Raw genomic sequence first — 25,507 nt, 5'->3', positions numbered from 1 at the left:
CAGATTGCAAAGTAAAATTTGAAAACAAACTGCGAAAGTTTTTCTTTGACAACTATTTCTACTGCATAGAATAATTTCTGTTGCTATATATTTCAAGCTCGATAAAAATCCTAGTACAACAGTTGTTGGTTATCTTATGGCCCAAATTCTTGCCAAATTTTTGAACATGACACATCTTAAAATTACATTTTGTATTATATCATAAAGGGGTGACCCACATCAAACATCAGTAAACCTGAAATACAGCCTCTTTTCACTTGGTACTGTGTCTGTGATGCGGGCAGCTGGTCATACTCAGTTATTCGGCACCATTCGGTATGAATGAAGAATAAGCGTTATGACTTTTTTCCGATGAAGTTTTATCTGTTAACATTTTTGCCATGTGTTCTTGTGCCCATTTTGGGCACATATGGAGCGCAGATTCTCATTCTATCTCAACCAGTATACTCTGTGCCTATGTCAACTGTTGTTAGTAAAATGGAAATTGCTTGTATTGCGTATGGAGTGTGCTTCAATTTTGAGCTACTGCTATGTGTATATTATGATTGAAAGATAAACTGCACGGTGGATAACAGTCATCTGTTGTTAATGTGTTTCCATTGTATGAAGACTTACTCCTTTTTTTTTCTTTCTTGTGAAACAATGCGAGACTTCGGTACATCTTTTTAATTTGTAGGCATCATGATAGTGGAGCATAGGTACAGAAGATTTACATTGCTTACATTTGGAGTGCTACTATTTGTTTATCAACTTATGTTTGAAAGTGCTTCTCGTTTGACAAAAGTGCTTTTTATTTGGCAAAAGCAATAATATTCTGTCTTTGCATTTAATCTTCTGAACTCGTGTTAGCTTGCATTTGTTTATCATGTCACTTTTATGTTGAGAGAATCTGTCCAACCTTAACCATTGTCAAAAAAATATATAACAGTATTCTTGTTTTTCCAGGTTCTCACTTCAATTGATATGATGGCTTGACATTGAATGGCATATGATAATATTGGGATTCTTTCTACTGTGATTCTCGTGTTATTCATCACTCTTTTGATGATGTTGGGATTTTATTGATTTTTTCATTTTTGAAGATAACAGTTTTGATAATACAATTCCTTTATGTGAGGCACTCTTTTGCCATTTTACAGTGCACAGGATAGATTGATGTTCTGTGGATTGTCATGCCAGTTGCAGTTCACTTCTTCTGAATGCTCATTTTCTGTATTTATTGAGAGACCCAGAAAATTCATTGTCTTTTTGGTGTCGTGTTCTGTGATGTACATTTGCATGCCATTTGTTGAAGAATGGACACAGCTTACTTTGTTTTTCCTGTCATTTTTTAAATAATGAATACTTTAAAAAGACACAAAACTGACTGTGTAAACATTTCAGATGACAAAATTGAAAACTGTAGTTGGATTTAAGATGGACTTTACATTTGGAAGACCTCAAATCCATGCTGTTGAACTCATGTATAGACAGTGAAAGGACCTGTATGGTATATGGCTTGTTTATATATTTGTATAAATGTTTCATAAAATTATTCATAAAAAATAATATAAATTAATTTCAATATTATTAAAATTATTATGCACACATCTATAATCCTTCTGTGTTCTCTCACTGCTAGAACAGCCAATGTCAACTTGATGTAACAGTAGAATGCACTTGTTTATATTACTTTGACTTGCCATTATTTATACTTTGACTTCACCTTGTCCTTGTTTAATCTCTCAATAATATTATAATAATAATGGTGGTGAAGACTGAAAACATGTTTTTATTGAGTGGAAGCTGTACTGCAATAGCTAGTACACATTTTTCAGTTAACAATGTGGTTGCAAAATTTTCAATTTTTTGCAAGGTAAATTATGCCATCCCTGAGATTATATTAATTAATTAGTTCATTTCAGTTCCACTAGGTTTGGGACATTTAGTTTGAAAATCACTTCTTGTTTCAAAGGTGTTGATTTTTCTGGCTATTGTTTCTATGAACCCGCTCGTGAAACTGTCACTGCTGACATGTCTACATCTGACATGTCTGTATCTGAAAGTGAACCAACTAATTTAACAAACAAAAGGAATTCCACCCTATGTCAAATGCAAAACATTTGCACAACATATCTGCAACTGAAACTGCAAGTCTTGTGGTACATTGCTTTCATACATTGAGTATGAATATTTCCCAACAGAAAGTTCAGAGTCTTCTGATTTTGTGATTTTAGCTTGAAACAATAAACAATGTAAGAGAAAACAATGTGGTACTGAAACTAATGGCAATGCTGAGATACGTTACCAGCTGATGGAACAAAATTTTAAAAGGAAGAAGTGCACAAGAAATCAAATGTCTGACCCAGCAGAAACGGGCTCGTAATATTTGAGAAACAGCCAGGATACTAATGAAGTAATACAGCAGCCAGATATATGACTGAAACAACCATGTAAAGGTAAAAGAAAATGCTGTGGGAGATTTAATGAACAAGAACTGGAAATATTTTTTATGGAGTCTATAATTATCGAGTGAGGCACAAAGTCAGCAAATAGCATGCTCCATACGGCAATACCTGAAGAAAAGTGTTTACTTAAGAGAAGGGAATATACCAGGTAACAACAGATGCCATTTTTCAAGAAAAAAATTTATTGCAGAAACCTAGTTTGGAAACAGTCAAACTGTGCCAGATAATATAGCTCAACACACTAGCTTTTACCTCAACATAGTGACTACTGTGCGGCCACCGGCGGCCTCAGCAGAGCCTCACGTCTGATGCTGTGTGGCTGTTGCCTGCCACAGCTAAGCCTCACACCCAGCACCATGTAGTTGGCTTGGCCAGGCTGTGAAACCTGTTTGAGTCATTTTTAAAAGAGATGTGTCTAGTAATCGTAGCAGATTTTCTCATGAAGACAGTAGAGGAAGATATGGAAAATAAAAACATATACCAAAAGAAGCAGTACGAAGAATTAAGAATCACACGTCATGTTTCATGCTTACTGTAATCACATACAGAAAAGAAATACTTAAAATTCTGACTTACCTATATCTAAGAACCTATTACCAGGCCATCCAGGAGAGTGTGTAGAGTACCTACCAGGTGAAAGTGATGTTAAATAACATTAAAGTATGAAAACTGCAATTTATTTGAGTTTTAAAGAGTTGTTTTATCTTTCCCTACTACAGACTAATTCACACAGTGACAATTCCAAATGTAGAGTGACTTGACTCCAATATTATTTCACTTTGTATAAACGTATCAAGATAAGAGTGAAATGTAGAAACATATTTTCTCTTAAAATATTTTAAACAAATAAATCTTACAGACATTAATAAACTATACTTTTAGCTATAGGTTTAATTTTATTTATGCAAAGATGGAATATGTGCCTTTTATCCATTAATGTTTTCAGGATGAAGAAATTAAGTGTTAAAAAGAAGATGTCCATCGATGGAAGTAGTTCTGATGATGAAGAAGAAATTACTGAAGAAGTTATTAAAAGGGTATGTGATACAAAGTTCTGTTGTTGTAGTTTCTTTCTGCCGTTTCGTTTCTTGTTACATAAGTGCCTGACAAGCCTTGGCAAACACTTCAGACAGGGGCAATTTCTACCTTCTGCAATCCAGAAAAGCTAATTTTGGGGAAGGGATGGGGTAGGGGGATGAAACACAGATGGCAAGAATTGTGGAGCAGCTGCTAATTTCAGCTGTATTATTGTCTTTCCATTTCTCTTTGCTTCACTTCCGACAAGATTGATATTGAGCTTTCACTACCTTTTTCAGATTTTTCGAGCTTCTGTATAATGTACAGATGTCTGATATTCCATGCTCTGGCTCAAAGAACCCTATTATTTAGCTGGTTATAAACTTTTTCTTTTAAGGGGAGATGACCATGTGAAAAGGATTCAAACTCCAGCGAAACATTTATACCCTAAGAGTCGAAGCATGGAATGTCAGAAGTAAGTTAGAAAATCTGAAAATGGAAATAAAAGAGTCACTCTAGATGTAAGAGGAGAAATGAAGTGAAGTGGAAAAACATGGTAAAATGAATGTAGAGTAATAACAACAACAGCAGCAGAAAATAGTAAAATGGGATTAGGATTCATTATGAATAGGTGTGCTGACCAAAGCGAAACCACACAAGATAATAAAGATTCCCAGGCAGTAGTGTACAGCCAACATTTCTATTACAATGCTGAGTGTACAATAAAATAATTAATGTCTGTTAACAAACCTGAAAGATTCCCAAAGTAAACAGATCCTGAATAAATTCTACAAGGATATTTGAAAATCGCTGTTCAAAAATTTCACAAAATATGATTGATTAACACTAATAGTCAAAGTCCTGCAAGGTGTAAATCAATGACGGTAACTACTGAATTTTCACTCAGATTCTAAGTTCAACCAGGCTGTATAGTGGCCCTGAAAAACAAAGTCCAAGGAGGCAGTGGTCAGAAGAGAATGATAGTTTTCGTGACAACTGCTTGGCTGCTAATGGTGCTTCTATGTTGATTATCTGGTACTGGAGCTTCAGTTGGAGCTGGCTCCTCTGGGGCCAGTTACTTGCTTCATGCCCTGGCAGACACGTGGTCGGTATAAGCAAAATTTGTGCAATTTTAGCACTGCCACCAGTGACACAGGTGCCAGATTGGGATGCTGCTGCCTTAAGGTTTTGTAAGCTAGCATGTGTATTTGGGCCAATGTGTTTGTTTACACATCGTGTACACCAGACCATGATGAGATGCTGGCAGTGGACCTGTAGCCAAGCAATGCAGTAGTATCAGCCAAGTAGTTATAGACACAGGATATAGCAACAGAGAGGTGGTGTCAAGAGTGAGTTGCTGGAAACAATGCAGTGATAGAATTATTCACATCAGAACTGACAGAAAATCAACACCAACAACAATGATCTAGGCAAACATGCCAACACCAGATGAGGGAGAGGTGGGGGGGGGGGGGGGAGAGGGGAGAGGGGAGAGGGGAGAGGGAGAGAGTGCTGACACTGAACTCATAGCCATAATTTTAAGGGAGTTGAAAATGTAATAATCATTGAAGATTGGAACACTACTGTAGGGGAAGGGACAGAAGACAAAGATGTGGGAGAATACAGGCTTGATAGTAATAATGAGAGATGTAAAAAACTGTTTCAGGACTGCAGTGAATTTGATTGTAGTAGGACATACACTGTTCAAGAATCACTAGAAGAGGCGGAGGTAAACCTGGAAAAGGCCTAGAGACACACAAAGATATCAGCTGCGTTACATAATGGTGTGGCAGACATTCCAAAATATGATATTGGATTGTAAACCATAGCTGTGGGTGAAGAAGTGGACCAAAATTTAATGATGATGAAGACTAGGCTGAAGTTTAACAAAATAACTGAGAAGAATTGTGTTGTTGTGATGTGGGCCATTGAAGTATTGAAGAAAGGTGATGTGCATATAAAGTTATGTGAGGCAGCAGAATCTGTGATAATGAATGCTACAGTAAGCAGTTCGTTTGAAGGGAAAGGGACGTATTTAAGAAAGGCAGTCACTGTAATTGGACTGACAGATATAGGTACAAGGAAGGTGACTGCAAAGGAACCATGGTTAACAGAACGAAAACTTCATTTGATCAATGAAAGAAGGAAATAAAATAAGTTCAGGAATAGGAAGGAATACTGCAATAAAAAAACACTTTAAAATCAAATCAGTATGACATGCAGGCAAGCTGAAGTGAAATGACTGCAAGAAAAATGTGAGGAAATTGAAAGGAAAACAGTTATCAGAGGGACATTGGAAAAACAAAAATAATATTAAGAGTGCAAAAGAAATGCCAGTGTTAAATGTGGAGGAGAGACCAAATAGGTAGTAAGAGTATGTTGGTGGCCTGTATCAGGGGAGAAACTGTCAGATAAGTGATGATTGAACTAGTGGGTGCCTCCGTTTGGAAGAAATCATGGATCTGTTATTAGCATCAGATTTTGACAGAGCTTTGAAAGACTTGCTAACAAACAAAGCAGAAGGGATTGATAAAGTCCTTTGGAAGTTCTAAAATCATTCAGGGAAGAGCCAGCAAATAATTATTAAAGTTATAGTGTCTATGAGACTGGACACACACACAGTTGGACTTTTAGTTCATCATCATCTATAAAATCCTGAAGATACCTGAGGCAGATAAATGCAAGAATTATTGTGCCATCAGCTTGACACCTCATGCACCCAAGTTGCTGTCAAGAATTATATTCAGAAGATTAGTAAAGGAAACTGAGAATTTGTGCGATGACAATCAGTTTGTCTTTAGGGATGTGTTGTTCATTCCCAGTCTGAAGAAGGTTAGTTGAACGCACACATGAATCCGTAAGTCTATACTGTAGACGGCTACCTGTTTGAATTTTGGAACACATTTTATGCTCACATATTATGGCATTTCTGGAGACTGAACATATTCTCTGTGGGAATCACCATGGGTTCTGCAAGCATAAATGTGGTGCCCTTGTTATAGGATTTCCAATATTTCACAATTTAAAAATTATTTCCATTTTTTCCCCATGATTGTTGGCCACTTTGTGCAAAGAAAGTATTTACACGTTTTTGAGTGAGTAGAATAATACATAGAATGTTGAAAGACATTAGTAAATGACTTCATTTCTCTTAACATTATGTGTGAGAGCATGCATGTGCACTCCACTGTAGATTACACTTGTTGGATTTTGCTTTTTAGGCTTTCCATGTTTTTCTGTCTTGTGAAATCAAAATGTATGATGAAAAAATAGTTGCACAAAAAGATAGAATATATGGAAAAAGTTTTTGAGATAAATATTATTAAGGGTACAGCTATTAAAAGAATGTGGTACACTAACTACAATGGTAACTCTCTAGAAAAAAAATATGTTTGAGGAAACTGTGGGTAACAATTTTTAATGACATTTGTGTTAAAAATAAATTTGTTTTATTTAGTAAGTACTTAAATGTCACCACTGAGTTGAGAAAGAGAAAAGGCTTGCAATGTTAAAGACGTTTCATGATTTATCTAGCAAAAACAAACAGCCGCCCCACCCCCACTTTACCCTAACTCTCAGGTAAAGGAAAAAATATAGTGCAGTCAACTACCGAGGTTTTTAACAGTGTCAGAACTGAAATATTTATATGACAAGTCCCCAATTATCTTCCATAATATTAAAAACACTCCATACCCCCCCAGTTCTAGGCCCCCCCAAAAACTACCGTATGGGTACCCTTGCCTAGTATGGACTAATTTGTGTCATTAAAATCTTTTACGTGTACTTACTTGCTTTTGAATTGAAAATATTTCATGTTACTTAGGCAACTATTTTCTCCATTTCAAAATATAAGTAAATGTTCAGTATTATTGTGATTAATTTGTTAAAATCATGTTTGAACAGTTCTCAAAAATTTTTTGTTTGGTCATATTGCTTAATGTTGAAAAAATTACAAGTGATATATTGCATATTGTACATATGTTGTTGGATTCTGTAATTGAAAAAAGAAATTACTGGATACTATCATAAAACAAATGAAAAAGGAAATGATGAAATTTATAAATTGGTCAGCCTAAAACTTTTTTTTTTTTTTTTTTTCAAAAAATGCAAACATTGGGACTTACAAGGGGAGGCCACGACACTTGGAACGTGGATTTACTGCAAACTATGTACACTCATAGTACTCCATTAGGACAACAAAATGATCATTGGTCATACAGTATCGAGTGTATTTTAATAGCGTCTTCACGAGAAGCAATTTCTTGTTCTCTTTCGATTAAATATGAACAATTTTGAAGACACGGACAAGCATACATTTTCAGTATCACTTTATGGGCTTGGTCGTTTAATAGTCTGTAGTTATGAATATTATATTATTTGTGATAATAATAATTTGTAGACTGCCCAATAACATTGTAAATTTAATACAAGTTCATCCGATTACACGTATTTTTCCCATTACATCAATTGTAATATAAATAGTAAAGAAAATGACTGTGTTAGAAATAAAAACTAAAAATAAAAAAACTGACGAGTGGAACTCGATCCAGCTACACAGCAATATTATGGGGCTTGAACGCTAACCACTCGGCTGCCGGCACTTCATGGTAAAAATGGCCACACACAGGTGTGTGTGTATGTGTGTGTGTGTGTGTGTGTGTGTGTGTGTGTGTGTGTGTGTGTGCGCGTGTGTGTGTGTGTGTCTATATATGATGACCGAAATTACCTTGAGATTTTCTCAATGCTTGAGAAGCACGGCGCTACTGCTTACACATTTTGTTGTCCTCGTGGAGTACTAAGAGTGTACAAAGTTTGGAGTAAATCCGCATTCCAAACGTCGTGGTCTCCCGTTGTTAGTTCCATTCACCAATTCAATTTAAACGGAGCATCCACATAATACTAATCACGTGTTAGGCAGTTGCCAGACTGAAATTCATTGGAAAAGTTCACAGCAAGCGTAGTCTGCCCATGAAGGAGGTAGCTTACCAAAACCTCATTTCGCTAATAGTTGAATACTGCCGGATCCATACCTGGTAGGGTTGATAGAATAAATAGAGGAGGGTGCAAAGAACAACAGCATCTTTCATCACAGGCTCATTTAGTAAGCACAAAAGTGTCAAGGAGATTCTGAACCAGCTCCAGTGGCAGGTACTACAAGAGAGGCATTAATTTTATCTTGGAACAAACAGTATACATGCAATAGTGTTTTACAATGTTTTATAATTATGCTATTTCTGCATGTTTTAGGTCTACAGACTCCACTGATGATAGTGATATTCAATGCTGAAACTAGTTAGGGGAATAAATAAATATCAAAAGTGTTGTGCATCAAGGTGGACCCACAATTCCCATATTGTTTTTTAAGAGATGCATTGTGCATTATGATGTGGTTTACTGTTCAAATTCTGAGAGCATATATTCCTAGAAGAGTGAATCAGAATTTGCTTCCTCCTAGAAATACCTTGTAAGAAGACCATGGAGGTAAAGTTACAGCTCGGATCGAAGCTTCCCAATGATCACTCTTCCCTCAGACTGTAACAGGAAAGGAGGAAAGTAACAGTACAACACCCAAAGGACCTTCTGTTACACACTATAAAGTGGCTTGAGAAGTGTAGATGTAAGAAAAGTACAGACAGTACTGAGCTTCATAATAAAGGCTACACTTAAGAAAAATCAAAATATCTTCATAAGATTTGCCATCCAATATAAAGTACTTGATGATGACAGGGAAAGATGGGGATTGTACAACATGCATGAGAAACAACTCGGCGGGGGGGAATAAGACTGGAAGACTAAGCGCCATGTGCACGAAATAAAAAGGGCTTTGGAAAGGGATCCAATCTTTATGTCCTACTGCTCAACTTGTGCACTAAAAAAATAATTGCAGAAAGGAAAGAAAGGTTCATTAGTGGGATTAAAATTCAGGTTCAAAGGATGTTAACAATAAGATTCACTGATGACATTGGCGTCTTCATTGATAGTGAAAATGAGTTACATGACCTGGTAATGGAAATGTTGTGTGGCTAGGGCCTTCCGTCGGGTAGACCGTTCGCCTGGAGCAGGTCTTTCGATTTGACGCCACTTCGGCGACCTGCGTGTTGATGGGGATGAAATGGTGATGATTAGGACAACACAACACGCAGTCCCTGAGCGGAGAAAATCTCCGACCCAGCCAGGAATCGAACCCGGGCCCTTAGGATTGACGCTCTGTCACGCTGACCACTCAGCTACCGGGGCGGACACACGACCTGGTGAGTGGAATAAATAGTCTAATGACCACACGATATGGACTGAGAGCAAAGCAAAGAAAGAAAAAAGTAAAGAGAAGTAGCGGAAATGAGATCAGCAAAAAGCTTAACATCGAATCTCGGGCCACATTGGAAAAAAAGTGAAGAATTTCAGCTGTCTGGGAAGTAAAGTAATCATGACACATGAAGCAAGGAGGATCTAATAAGCAGATGAGCACAGGAAAAGGGAATGTCCCTCATTAAAAGAATTATTAGTATCAAACAAAGGCCCTAATTTGAAGAAGAAATATCTAAGAAAGTATGTCTGGAGTGCAGCAATGTAGCGAAGGGCTCCACTTCAAAATCTCTTCCTTCCCAGTATCATTGGAAAACTGGAAAAGAAGAGATTTTGAAGTGGAGCAGGATGTTAGGATGTTTGTTAAGAAATAAGGGAATAATTTATGTGGTAGTACAAAGGAAGATGGAGGCTAGAATATATTCAACAAATAAATGAGTGGTATTCTGAGATGAATAGGTTGACAAAGGAAAGCAAGTTTTGATGAATCACATCAAATAAGTCGAGACACTAATGGCACAAAAATGTATATGATGTGGGGCACGCTCTGCAACTGGATGGCCTTGATGGGCACAGTTTGGGGATGGCCACTCTTATGATAAAATTATTTGTCTGCGGCCATAGCCACATGGATATCGTTATAGTAGTGTTTGCAGCAAACCGAACATGTATTAAAGATAATTTCAGATATTTTGTGTCCTAATTCATCTCGTATGTTATGATTGACCTTGTACAGTTGAATTTTCTCAATGTTCATTGTTACTCTGTTCGTGCAGGATCTTCTTAATCCCTAGACTGTTAATAATTATTGGACAATAATGCAATTGGCCCCAAATACTGTTCAAATGCTCTATTTCAGAGCCATAACCTATTTCAGGCTATAATGCTCATATTTAGATAGCTAACGTTTCTGGTTACTTTGATGTTTTAGTCACCAGCATTTCCACCGCTCCTGCTCTACACAAGACTATCCGAATACTTAGCACCATTTTAGAAGTTGTTCTGATAGTAAAAATGTGCTAATGTGCCTCATTTATTTAAAAGTATAAAGCAAAACAGTTGTATTCATTTACTTATGTCCCAGTGGAGGGTGCTGTCTTGCTGTGGTCCTTATGGTTTTTCAGGACAGTGTATGTATAAGCTGTTGCAGTGCAAACCGCACACATATTCTAAATGAACCTTTGTGGCACACAAACTCTTCATAACATTCTTCATATGAATTTAAGCTTCACACATGTGCTTTAATTACCATGTTCTTCTTTACAGTGCAAAGAGCATCCACTAAGCAAAGCTATCATTCATTTTCTATTGGGCAAAGATCAAAACTGAACAAAGGAAATGTGTTGGAGGTGCAACATGTCACCAATAGAAAAATGCTTATACTTTAAGAATGAACTTATTATTAAATGATCATACGACAAAGTGTTTAATGAGATTTTTTCCCAACAACTAGCTGCAGAAATTTTAACGAAACACTCTAATGGCATCAAATTGCATACTGTGTATGCACTGGTGTTTGGCATACTACTTCCGCACCTGCGATAATCTTGGCAACTAGATCCATGCGAGTATAGACCAGAGTCTTATAATTTAGGCTCTTTACATGCGCTGAAAAGTATTAGTCCATTAATGTCATGTTTGGTGCTGAGCTGGCCATGGAACAGGAGACCCCCAACCAATCCATTGTCTTCAGTGTACTCTATTTGAATGTGGTTTCAACATTGAGAGCAAAGTGTGCTGGCTCCCTGTTATGTTGAAACCACTTGAGCTGATGAATTCTCTGTGCCGCATCTTCTAAGAACTGTGGAAGGAATCTTTTGAACATGACACCATTTAGTGTATTAGCAAGTAGATAAGGTCCAATCATAAAATAGTTGACAGTACTCAGCCCATACATTCATGGCAAACTCTGTTGATAGGAATGACAGACTGGTATATGCAGATTTTTGTCATCTCATACATGGTGATATCCTGCTGTGGAACATGCCCTCTCGTGTAAAAATGGTTCGTTTGTAAAGAAAATTAAAGCTGTAAAATTAGGATTTACCCCCCTGCAGGAACCAATGTGCAAATGCCATTCGAAATAAGTAGTTCGCTGACTGCAATAACTGCACATTCTGTTGGTGATAGGGGTGCAATTATTTGTTCATGTAAGACTTTTAAAACCATAGATAAACTTCTATTCAGACGTCATGCAGTATGCTGACTACTAAAGGCAGGAGTATTACTAATTGTGTGTAACACATATTCTTCCATATCAGATGTTATAGCATATATTATACAGCCAGTATCTATCATTCTGACATGGAAGATGCAAGTTTCTTGCAGGTACCTATGTGCAGATGCGAAAGTACCGTGACGTGGCGGCCATTGGCGCGGGAACTGCCCAGCACAGCATAATGGTGCAGATGTTCCACTGCATACTAGGTGCATATTGGCCAACTCTTCATCAGTAAACATATCCATAGCACTGCTGTGTATCACTGTTAATGCACAACTAACACAGCTGGAAAGCCAAAACCTAGACAAAATCGAACAGTACTGAACGTAAACTTCAGGGCAAGCTGAGAGGGCATTACTGTTGTCATAAGCAGATACTGCGAATGAATGAAAACAAGACACACAGTGCATACTGTCAACATTTGCACTGTTGTGCATCATTTTTGATGTGATACAGGTACAAAGCTAATTAGGGCAAGGAAAAAATAAATGCAAGATTAATATAACTATATATACAAGTTATAATGATAGCATGTTTTAGGAAATGATAAAATTAAAAATATTTAAAACTCTGTGCCGGACCGAGACTCGAACTCGGGACCTTTGCCTTTTGCGGGCAAGTGCTCTACCAACTGAGCTACCCAAGCTTGGTCCAGAGTTCGAGTCTCGGTCCGGCACACAGTTTTAATCTGCCAGAAAGTTTCATATCAGCGCACACTCTGCTGCAGAGTGAAGATTTCATTCTTAAAAATATTTGTTATTCAGTTACTCTGAGTTTCTGTTAGTGTGTTGGATTTGGTCTCTGTTCCTACTCTTCTACAATAGTTGTTAGGATGTTATGTAGTGCAGGTGGTTTTCTATTTAAGTGAGGATAGTCTTATTCATATTTCTGACTGTTGGAGGTCCATGTTGTGTTTAATTTGTGTGAACAGCCCAGGAAAGTAATGTGGAAATCATCATTGTAATCAGAACATCAGCTGTCTGAAGATGGGTGTGATAGCCCAAAACCAGTTGTGGCATTAAAATAAAGCATATGTTATTCACAGTGCTCATGGTTGCAGAGTTGGGTGTATAGTGACATGCCTACCCAATTTCTCTAGTGCCAAGAAAATGGTTTTCGTGGAATAAACAATAACCAATTACATAAATGCATTCACCTGGATCTTCAATGTGCTGTAGAATAGTTACAGTAAGTTAGAATATTTTGAGATTTTCATAACAACCTGTGAAAAGCTGAAATGCATTAGTATCCATTTTATGTCCTGTGTTCCTTAAAGGTTAACAAATTTTGGTGAGAGAAAAATGTTAATGAACTCCAAAGTGTGAGACTGAAATGAGTTTCTGTGTTCTTTATACAGGCAGTGAACGAAGTGTCTCTGCCATCAGTGGAATCATCAGAAACAGGGACTCAGAACATGCAGTTTGCAGAAGATATGGTTTGTATTCAAGCAAACATAAAAGCTATATGAATGAAATATTTGTAGAATATCTACGACTCAATGTGGTGATGTATAAACAGATGAATCTGGCATTTACATGGGCACATAGTTCAAGAATATTGTTTTCTACTGTGTGTTTTCTGTGTGGAGTTATAGAGTTGTCTGAATGTGAAGTTGTTCAGTTGCAAAATGGCTTTGAGTGGAATACCGTCTTTGATTTAGGGCAATTAGAAGTTTCATAAACAATGCCATACACTAAGATTCTGAATTTAGTCATATTTCAGATGATTGTAGGGATATTACTTTATATGTTTACAAGACTGGCCATTATTCAAATGATGAAAGCAACAAAGAAAGTGCAAAAAGTGGTGGTTGTTAGGGTATGGAAATGGACTAAAAGTTAAAACAGTGTTATAGTATTCCTTTTGAAGAATTTAGTCATGTTTCAACAACATTAGCCAAAGGTATAAATCAAAGATATTTATGAATTGTATACATTGTTACACTATAAGATACCTTTGTTCTGTAGAATTGCTAGAGGTAGATGCATATGCACTGATAACCCAGCAGAAAATATGAAAGTGACAGGAAATTATAGAAGAGTTCCATTCTTGGCTACAGAGAATCAAAAGGTTATAGCAAAAATGTCACATGGGAATGACTGTCGGGCTGTCACAGGAAATACATACCTCCTGACAGGTAGATTGACAGTGAAATTTTTGAAACTTTTTTAAAATGCTGATATCTAAATATAACTGGTATCTCCCTTTCTGGACCTGGACTTTGATTTGCAACTATGTATGATAGTTTATATTTGTTTAAGATGATTATGGCTTGTTCATTGATACTGATATGCGCTCTCATTACTTGCAGTCATGACAATATGTCTTGAATGCATTTTCAGCCATTAACTTAGCATCAATCTTGATTTCAACACAATATGTGGTTTATGGCAGTGACCTGCTTGATTAGTGTTGGGCCATGACGACAAGTAACTCAAAACCTTGCATGGTATTAATGCATCATAGATGAAAAGTTTATTTACTTGTGGTAGCAACAGATGATGCCACAGCATAAGCAACAGCAAATTCAGGGATAGTTAAAGATTTTACAGAAACAGCAGAGCGATTTGCTGAAATAAATAGCAGAGTGAACCTATATTCTGTCAGCAGTATCAATACCACTAGTAATTATACCAGCATTTCCAGTAAATTTTGGGCATTTGACGCTTCGATGGCATATATATCCAACAGTTTCTGCCAATGTACTAGATGAGTAACAGTTATGATGCTCACTTTTAATTTGCTTTCTTAAGAGTGTATATGAAATGCCTCACAATTTATGATCATTCATAAAACCTAATATCATGGAGTTTGATATCATGTGTATTTGTTGTCCACTCATATCAAAGACAGTCATATGTTGATTGCAAGAAAAAGTTTCAACCAGTGCTAGAAGTAAGTGAACCACTTTTGCAAATCCATGTTGGCCACCTGCAGGGTCATAGTGACAGTGCAGTTTTCTGTGCTAGGTCTTATGTTAAATCTTTAATTTGGGGTATGGTAGTACATCTTGGTCCTGATACATTTCAGTCACTTGAAATTTTATCAGTATCACAACTTGTATTTGTGGCAAAAGTGTATTAAATATGACATTTTCTAAAGTCAGTTACATTAGATAGTTTGAAAAATTTATTCATGAATGAATTATTCACAGATAAAGGGATAAGTACTCTTTGTGGATACAAATACTTATTTATTATTTGTAACCCAATGAATAACATAGAATACCTTTGCAGTTTCTCTTTTTATTTCTAAAACACTAACTGTGTTGTTTATAAACAATGTAAGGAGCATTGTGGCTCAGCGCATTGTGGAACAGTATGTCTTCATAGCTAAGTAGGTAAGTTCCAGCGTACACAACTGAAGGCATATGAAGCTTAAGGTTTCGGGTTCAAACATCCTTGGTGCCAAATCTTTTTTTCTGCCATGTATCACTTCTTTCACCTCTAACAATGGAAAAAAGACAACTTAAGTTAAACCGTGTTACAGAGTACATATTAAACAATAGGCCTCCTGTAACTAAGTTTATACAAAGGTCAGAGGAAGGCAAGAGCATACCACCTCCAATAAACCAATGAATTGCAGTGTTCCAACCTTAGAGTTGAACAAAGTTGTACAGTATAACAAATATAACATAAAAATACTTCATCGACAAATAGCCTTAGAAGTTACACTACCGAAGCAGCCCAGTTCAACTGACTCTGCACCTACCAGTACTTTGTCCACTCACTCCCCCTAGCAACATGCAGAAGTACTCTGCATAACTAGGCAAAGATGAGAATGCAGCCAGTGGAGACTCAAATTTTCGATACGTTCCTCAATTTTACCAAGATTGCTAACACTATTTAATACAGGTGTCTCATTAATTTGCTTTTGTTCTTACTGCTAGAAAATTAGCGAACAAATAACTTCCATAATACGAATTTGAACCTCAGTACCCCAGCAGAAATAATATCCATCATAAAATCTTTAAAATCAAAAACATCTAGTGGGTATGATGAAATATCAACAAAGTTAATTAAAGAATGTGATTCTGAGTTAAGTAACATTAAGCTATCTGTGTAACCAGTCATTTATCAGTGGAATATTTCCTGAATGGTTGAAATATGCTGAAGTTAAGCCACTGTTTAAGAAGGGAGATAAAGAAATAGCATCAAATTTCCATCCAATTTCACTTTTGCGAGCATTTTAGAAAAAGTAATGTACAATCGGCTTTATAACCCTCTTATCTCAAATAACATACTGTCAAAGTCACAGTTCGGATTTCTAAAGGGTTCTGATATTGAGAAGGCTATCTACACTTACAGTGAAAATGTGCTTAATTCATTAGACAAAAAATTGCAGGCAACTGGTATATTTTGTGATCTGTTAAAGGCATTTGACTGTGTAAATCACAATATCCTTTTAAGTAAATTGGAATATTATAGTGTAACAGGAAATGATGCAAATCTTATATCTCTGGCAGGGGGGGGGGGGGGACGACACTGCAACTGCAGATGTTCATCCCGTTCCTGTTGCAGACACCATGCTGCTGGTTCTTGTCCTGTAAATGGGGGCTGAGAGCCATTTCTTGCAAGGGAGTACTTCAGGTGGACCTGGGGCCTGATTCCTGAGTGCAAATCTTCAGTATCAGCAAGTGCTTTTTGGTGATTGAGATGACGAGCTGGAAACCACCAGAATCTGGGGGTTGTCGGCTGCCTCGTGACATGCTTTGCTGCAGTGGCAATACTGTGAGTCGAGTACATGTCTGCCTTCCGCTGGCCTGGCTGTGGCACGGCGCTTTGGAAGACAGTCCTACAGTCCTGTATTACTGCGTAATAAATATAAACTATGTCCACAACACTGCCTCCCACATGGGTGTCTCCTGACGAATTTAGGAGTCTGGGACTGGACTCCTATAAAATGCCTGTAGTTCCTCTGCGTGCATTAGATGGCTGCAGAAAGTCCACAATACCCACACTGTGACTGTCAGTTGGCTGGATCTGCTGATGAGAGATGATGTACCCAAGTATTCAATGGAGGCCTGGAAGAACTCTGACTTCTGTATGTTGCAGTTAAGACTTGCATCCCACAGTAGTAGCATCGGAAATGACAGTGTTGTGGAGGTAATTTATACAACATGGAGTCTGTTGAGTAAGCTGTTCCAAGTAATGTTGAAAAACAGCATGTGCACTTGCCATGTTAAAAACCAAGTGTTTGTGTTAGCAGAGGCCAACCCACATGTTCAAGACAAAAAGTTGGTGTCAGTTGTCATCAAGTTGTAGCTGGAGATAGGCTTCCAACTAAGGGCATCCATATCTCCAGCAAGGTGGAGCCATGGCCTCCCATAGCTTTCAAAAGGAAAAAGTACAATGTAGTCAGGTGTTTTCTTTGAAGAAAATGGTTTAAAAGTCAGTATTACAAAAGTTTTTAATAAATCAGAAAGGGAACTTATTTCTGGCTACTTAAAAGTTGCCATTCGTCTTCCAAAATATTAAAAATACTCCATAGCTCCAGGGTTAGCCTCCTCCCCCCTACAAACCATCATGCGGGCACACTTACTTCAAACAAATTGAGTTTAGGTGCGGAATGGGTTACATATCAACTGCAGACAGGGTATTCACTGTCATCTTGAAGTCACCCTCAAAGACAGAATTTGCCCATTGGTTTCTTCATAATCACTGGAGGTGTAGTCCATTGACTGGATGAAATGGGTTCTACCATGCCAAGGACTGTCCATCTGTCTTATTCTTGCTTAACTTAACCGTAAAGTGTAAATGGAGCAGGTTGATCATGGAAAAAACGGGGCACAGTTTAGGCTTTACTTTCAATACGCCTGATGTAGTCCATGGTGTTGCCTAAGCCTGGAAAAAAAACGGGGACAAATGGTCTTTAACCAAACAGATTTTTTGTAAAGGCACTGTCTACAACTGGTGCTTTGTATGTCATTACCGCAGTAAACTGGTTGTAGCAAACAAGATTGTGCAGAGTAGCCGACAGTGGGGGTGAACAAAAGGTGCAAGTAAATATTGGAATTCAGTAATGAGGTTGTTGCACTTGTATCCATCTGAAGGCACATGGGAGTCCCATTAAGACACGCATCCATCAAAAGTTGATTTGAGACAGTAACAATGTCATCACACACAGAATTAACAAAGTTAATGTCCATAGGTTGAGATGCGATTGGCAATGAAAAAGTGGACTGAGTTAGCCAGACGGTTGCGATATGACCTTTCTTATGATAAAGATAGCTTATTATCCAATACTTTGGACAAGCCAGGCAGTCATGTTTAACAAAACAAGGAGGGCAGGGACTTCTGGAAAATTTTCCATCGTGGCCATGTTTGTGGAAACAGGGTGGCCTAGTCTGCTGTACTGTCAAGACCTCTGCTTCTGAGTATGTGCTAGAACGTGACTGTCTGTTGATGTCTGAATTGTGCACGTGTATGTTAGCCCGTGAATCTAAAGTAATGGTCAGTGGCTCAAGAAACTTGAAAATCTTGAGTACTTCTGCTAAAGATAGATCCTCGAATTGCAATGCTCGCCAATGATCTTCCTTATTGAGGGCTGCCCATATAATGGCGTCTCACCTCATAGTATCTGCATAAGATTCCAGAGATTTAACAGTAACAAAATGCCACTTCTGACTTAACCTGTGCAGTCACACCACCCAGATACAACTGGATTGGTGAGATTGCTTTCTGCACTAATGAAACTCCATTCTCACGGAAATCACATGCATATTGTTGCAGTAATAACAATTGAGCAAACAGCACATTTCATCAAAAGATAAAGGTGCAGAATCCTGAAGGAGAGCTAACTTCCCTAGGAAGCAATACATTTGTGGGAAAATCTACAGCAGGAAAAGAGCTTTAATAGAACCAGAATCTCTCATCGTGAAGACTGCAGAGTGTTGCCAAAGTGTTTTTCGTGAGAGTCCGTCTTCAGCAGCGGTGGCATCATTGGCGGGGAATGGCAAAGGGTAGGCCAGTAAGGCCTGAGGCTTATTATTATATGCCCATGAACATCTTGTCCAGCATGACAGCATGCTCCCACAAAATTCAGAACATCAGTAAACAGGCAATCACATAATGCATAAACCACCACACCCCGAAATACTTAGCAAGGTTGGTTCCAAGAAAACAATGCAAGATCTATGAGCAGCATGTAATGATCAGTCTCAAACAACATTACAAAATACGGAAGAGTGTTCTCAGCTCTGGGATTAAATAGCCAAATCATGGTTGTCTCCGCATGGTGGCAGAGGGCAGTGGCTGCGCATGCTACATAAGAGGTGCAGCAGCCTGTAGCGTTTGAGGGTGCTGTCTCCTTAGCTTTGCTGGCATCGACAGATCCAATGACAAGCACCTCACGTCCTTTTGACTTCTGACAGATGGCAATTGCTGTGGTAACAGCGGTGCTGTGGTAGCAACGGGTTACCACATAGGGTGTAATTCCTTCTTTTAGACAAACTGGTTGGCGTAGGAGATAATTTTATGGTGGGCTGCATCAAAGCAGTCAGAAGACTGATAACAAAAAAAAAAAAAAAAAACTTTTATTAGAAGTGTAGTCACCAAAATATTAGCACACTGTAATATAAAAGTATGAAGAGCAGACCTTATTTAATGAGTATTATGAGAAACATCGTAAAAATGTAACACTGCATTATTTAAAACAGTGAACTAATACCAGCCTAAGTAATAATTTTAATATAACATGAAAACAGAATAAAAAATTCTTCTTTAGTGCATAATATATTCTCATTATAAAGCGCATAGGCCTAATGTATTCTCATTATAAGCCCATGACGTGAATATTTTTTATATTCTTGTATTCATTTAAAAAAAATACGTTTCCTGTTGTAGTGAAGAAGAAGCAATACAGATTAAAACATGATAGATAATATAGATTAAGGTCTCATCTAGGTGAAGCATAACATGAAAAGGAAAGTTGGTACTCCCCATATAGCGGAGATCCTGACTCTCAGATAGGCACAAATAAAGCTTTCGGCCAGGAAGGCATTCATCAAAAACAGACTACACACACACACACACACACACACACACACACACAAAACTGCAGTCTCAGGCAACTGAAGCCACACTGCTAGCAGCAGCACTGGTGCGTGATGGGAATGGCGACTGGGTGAGCGTAATGAGGAGGCTGGGATGAGGAGGGATAGTAGTGTAGGGGGTGGCATACAGTGAAGTGCTGCTGGGGAGCACAGTGAAGTGCTGCTGGGGAGCACAAAGGGATGAAGTGGAGAGAGGGTAGGGCAGCTATGTGCAGTTGGGAGGTTACATGGAGGGCAGGGGAGAGGTGGGGAAGAGAGGGAGGGTTAGTGGAAAAGGAGAGAAGTAAAAGGACTGGGTGCGATGATGGAATCAGGGCTGTGTAGTGCTAGAATGGGCTGGATAGATGAGGACAATGACTATGAAGGTTGAGGCCAGGAGGGTACAGGAATGTAGGATATATTGCAGGCAAAGTTCCTACTTGTGCAGTTCAGAAAAGCTGGTGTTGGTAGGAAGGATCCGTATGGCACAGGCTGTGAAGCAGTCATTGAAATGAAGGATGTCATGTTTGGCAGCATGCTCAGCAATAGCAGACAACTTGTTGGTTCTCATGCCCACATAGAATGCAGCACAGTGTTTGCATCTTAGTTTGTAGATCACACGACTGGTTTCATAGGTAGCCCTGCCTTTGATGGGATAGGTGATGTTTGTGACTGGACTAGAGTAGGTGGTGTTGGGAGCATGTATGGGACAGATCTTGCATCTAGATCTATTACAGGGATATGAGCCATGAGGTAAGTGTTTGAGAGCAGGGGTTGTGTTGTGGGAGTGTTGGGAAGGATAGTGGGCAGGACATTTATCATTTCATGGCACAATGAGAGATAGTCAAAACCACAGTGGAAAATGTAATTAAGTTTCTCCAGTTCTGGGTAGTACAGAGTTACGATGGGAATTCCTCACTCCTCTGTGGCCGGACAGCGGGACTTTGGCAGGTGTTGGGAGACTGGAAAGATAAGGCACAGGAGATTTGCTTTTGAACAAGGTTGGGAGGATAATCACGGTCTGCGAAGGCTTCAGTGAGACCCTCGGCATATTTTGAGAGGGTCCACTCGTCATTGCAGGTGTGACAACCATGAATGACTAGGCTGTATGGAACGGGTGGCAGCTGTCGAAGTGGGGGTATTGCTGGTGGTTAGTAGGTCTGATATGGACAGAGGTACTGATGTAACCATGTTTGAGGTGGTGGTTAACATCTGTGAAGGTGGCTTGCTGGGTTGAATAGGACCAGGTGAAGCAAATGTTAGAGAAGTAGTTGATGTTCTGGAGGAATGTGGGTAAGGTATCCTAACCCTTGATTCAGCTCGCAAAGATGTCATCAGTGAATGTGAACCAGGTAGGGGGTGGGGGGTTAGGATTGTGGCTATTTAGGAAGGGATCCTCTAGAAGGCCCATGAATAGGTTGGCATAGGACGGTACCATGCAGGTGCCCAATGCCATACCTTGCATTTGTTTGTAGGTAATGCCTTCAAAGGAGAAGTAATTGTGAGTGAGGGTATAGTTGGTCATGGTGACTAGGGAGGAGGGTTGTTGGTTTGGAATCCATTTGGCATTGGGAAAGGTAGTGTTCAAAGGTGGTAAGGCCATGGGCATTAGGGATATTAAGTGTAATGGTAGGTGGCATCAACAGTCATGAGCAAGGCACCATACGATAAAGGAACAGGAACTGTGGAGAGTCAGTGGAGGAAATGATTTGTATCTTTTATGTAGGAGGGTAGGTTCCGGGTAATAAATTGAATGTCTTGGTCTATGAGAGCAGAGTGTCTCTCAGTGGAGGCACAGTAACTGGCCACAATGGGACATCCTGGGTGGTTGGGTTTATGGACTTTAGGAAGCATGTAGAAGGTAAGAGTGCGGGGAGTGGTAGGGATGAGCAAAGAGTTGGATTCTGGGGAGAGATGGTCGTAAGGAGTGACTGGAGTAGGGTCCCTGTGGCAAGGTTTATAGGTGTATCTGACAGCTGATGGAGTCCTGCTAGGTAATCCTTGTGGTTCAAAACACAACGGTGTAGCCTTGTTGTTTTGAACCTTAGAGAACTTAAAGTGTATCTCATCATTCCTTAGTACTTCCGTGTCCCACTTCTTTACGTATTGATTCTTCCTGACTAATGTCTTAAACTTTAGCCTATTCTTCATCACTATTACATTGTTATCTGAGTCTATGTCTGCTCCTGGGTATACCTTACAATACAGTATTTGATTTCAGAATCTCTGTCTGACCATGATGTAATCTAACTGAAATCTTCCTGTATCACATGGCCTTTTGTAAGTATACCTCCTCCTCTTGTGATTCTTGAGCAGATTATTTGCTATTACTAGCTAAGATCTATTACAGAGCTCAGTCGTTTCCTCTCTCATTCCTTGTGCCAGGCCCATATTCTCCAGTAACCTTTTCTTCTACTCCTTCCCCTAAAACTGCTTCCCAGCCCCCGTGACCATTAGATTTTGATCTTCCTTTAGGTACTTTATTACCCTTTCAGTATCCTCATATATTTCAGTGTGAAATGTAAAACAGAATAGTACACAGTGTTACTGCATTGCCATATAAATGCAATGTGTTCGCAATTTTCCCCTCTTTGCACTCAGGCTGTTGGCATGGTGGTGGAGGAAATGTGAAGTAGGGCTGAGTGCTTTGGCATTTGTGCCTGGGCACGACTCATGAGCTGAAATTTTGGCTGCTCCTGCTTCAGGTGCTAAATCAATTGTTCATTAAGTATTCCACTGGGCTAATTTTTCTCAGATTAAAGACCTCTACAACTTCTAGCAGGTGAAGTGTACACGCTTTTGGAACATTGCGGAGAACTGCATACTGTTTTCTCTGTCATCCAGTTGATGTCCAGTATTGGACAAATATTTGGTCAATTTGGACCCATTTTGTAGTCGTAAGTGTTCCTTAAGACTCAAATTATATGATCTATCAGTTTGGCCTACATAATAATGGTCACACTAGTTACAGACAATCCTATATACCTCTGACCCTGAAAAATTTGTTTTTCTTTTTTATGTCATGTATAATTCTCAACCTTAAACTGTTGTTTACATGGAAGCCACTCCTGATACGGGACTTTCTGAACCATTTTTCAATTTGCTGTTACATTTTTTGATGAAATGTTATGGGTACAGTTCAAACCTTAACTCTGCTTTTGCTACTATCCATTGACTAAGACTATATTTTTCATTTCTCTTTTTGTTTCTTTCTTTTTCTTTTTAACTTCTTTCTATTACAAGGGCACATTACAACTTTTGCGGAGTACCCATTAGCTACTGCTGCTTGTTGTAAGGTATCAGTTCATTTTGTATGTCTTCGTCCTCTGAAGGTAAATAAAGCACCTGACAAATAATAGATGTGAAGAAGCCCCCCTTGTATCTTGACACATGGCTTGAATTTGCATTAACAACTGTGCCAGTGGGCTTCCAATATAAACCACAAATTTGTGCTTCTTCCTGACCCCTATGATAAAGTAAGCGAAATAATTAAAAGAACCTCCCTCTTCCAATTCGGTAATAAATTCCATTTATGAGTACTTATTACCTATAAATAGTGACAATGCTTCGATATCTGTATTATTACTCTGTCAGGAATAGAAAACCATCCATGTAACATTTGTAATACATCTTTTTCTTTAACACATGGAAATTTCTAAAATATCTACATTCCAAACCATCTACAAAAATATCAGCTATCTTTCCAAAAGACAGTTCCCTATACACAAGCCAGGCCTCTCTCTATATGTGACTGGAATCTCACATGCGCACATGGTAAGAAAGAGGTGTTCACCTACACATTTGGCTGTACTTACATGTGGGACAAGCACATGCACTTGGTGAATAAAAACAAGATGCACGGTTGTAAAAGCAGCTTAAGGTAACAAAAATCTCTAGCATGTATCTTTAAATCTATTATTTACTATAGTTTTAAGTGAGGAGTGGGGGTAATGTGACAAATGTATTGCCTCTAGCACTCAGTGACTTTTATTGTTGAGGCAGAAAGTCATGAGTAACATGCATCAGCGGGATGCTAGTTTGAGTTACCTAGAACATCAGTTGCTCTGTAGCTTATAAAGCAGATATGCATCTTTCAACACCCCTAGATCATGTGTTTCCTAACTAATATGCAAAGCTAAATGAAATAAGAGGGGAAAAACTGAGATGCTGAAGATTTAGAGTGACAAGGAACAGTAGAATGACTGACAAGTAGAAGAAAAGAAGAGGAATTTGGGATCAAGGCTGATTGAGAGTGAAGCGGAATAGATTATCAGTTATTCAAGCATGTCGAACAACTACTATCATTTGATTTCTTAAAATTGAGTATCACCAATCAAGAGGTCATAATAATGAAAAATCTGTAAAACATGGTTTATGAGGTGCAGTAGTAATTTCGACACCACTCTCATCAGTGTTCAAATTACATATAGACTAATTAAACTGATTTAAGTTTTCTGTGTTTTTGTTAAATTCCTTGGTTATACATTGGAGATTACTTCACCAAGGCCTTGGCGTAGACACTTATCTGTATTAATATTGGCATTATAAAATAGAGAGAAGGCAACCACTCACCTATAGCTGACTGACATGTGCCACATAACAGTCAACTATGTGAGCAGTTGCCTTTCCTTTATTCTATGTATTATTCCATCCAAGGATTTCTGCTGTTGTTTGACATTGATGTTAAGTAAAATTTCTCCCCTCCCCCTCCGGGCCTCCTCTAAGAACAGGGAGCATTTGACAAGAATGAAAATGATTTTATCATAAGTTCACAAATTAGCATTACACCTATCAAAACTGACTATATTAAGCTTCGATATTTCCTATAATTTATATATTATAGTGGAAATTAAAAATAAAATGAACCTCTAATTTCCAGGAATTTGTGACGCATTCAAAATTTTGCATTACTGTGGTCAGATGCTAAGTAATTAAATGTAACACTTTTGATTTGTTTTCAGGATACAGAATTACCTTGGTGCATTATTTGTAATGAAGATGCAACAAAGAGATGTCATGGCTGTAATGGTGATCTCTACTGTGATAGATGTTATGCAGAAGGCCATGATGTCTGGGACATGAAAGAGCACAAGACAAGTCCATTCAAGTGATCCATTTGTGTTACATATTACACTGCTGCAATCTGATTTTTTTGTTGCAGATATTATGTATGCACCCATGTCATTTGCTTAAAAGAAGTAATTTAGCTTTTCCAATTGATATGAATGAAAAGTTAGTCACTAACATTATATGAGCCTTATGGATAATAGCATGTTATATTATGTATGCTGTGCCTTAAGTAACTTTTGAGTCCTGTTGTTATCAAATGTTACTAAATGATTGAACCACTCTGCTGACCAATTTAAAAAATGAAAGCATTTGTTAATTATTTTCTGGGAAAACTTATTATTCATGTTTTCCTCTCACTCAAAACCTGGAAAATACGAGCAAGTTTGGTAAACATCAAAAGCTCGGGAACATTCATGT

The 25,507-nt window shown here is 38.3% G+C and overlaps 1 protein-coding gene across 3 annotated transcripts in view; it reads left to right on the top strand.

The window, feature by feature from the left end:
- Positions 1–25,269, top strand: part of LOC124612832 (abscission/NoCut checkpoint regulator) — a 163,691-nt gene extending 138,422 nt beyond the window's left edge. For 2 of the 3 annotated variants that reach the window (XM_047141258.1, XM_047141257.1), the window contains 3 exons: positions 3,394–3,484; positions 13,346–13,423; positions 24,982–25,269. In XM_047141258.1, the coding sequence (XP_046997214.1) occupies positions 3,394–3,484; positions 13,346–13,423; positions 24,982–25,131 (319 nt within the window). In that variant the 3' untranslated portion in view covers positions 25,132–25,269. The remainder of the gene's footprint in view (positions 1–3,393; positions 3,485–13,345; positions 13,424–24,981) is intronic. The other variant, XM_047141259.1, reaches the window with a different exon arrangement.
- The last annotated feature ends 238 nt before the right edge of the window (positions 25,270–25,507 follow it).

The sequence above is a fragment of the Schistocerca americana genome, chromosome 4 (assembly GCF_021461395.2).
Source record: "Schistocerca americana isolate TAMUIC-IGC-003095 chromosome 4, iqSchAmer2.1, whole genome shotgun sequence".
NCBI classification, from domain to species: domain Eukaryota; kingdom Metazoa; phylum Arthropoda; class Insecta; order Orthoptera; family Acrididae; genus Schistocerca; species Schistocerca americana.
The sequence above is the reverse complement of the archived record's forward strand: the minus strand, read 5'-3'. Positions and strand labels throughout refer to the sequence as shown.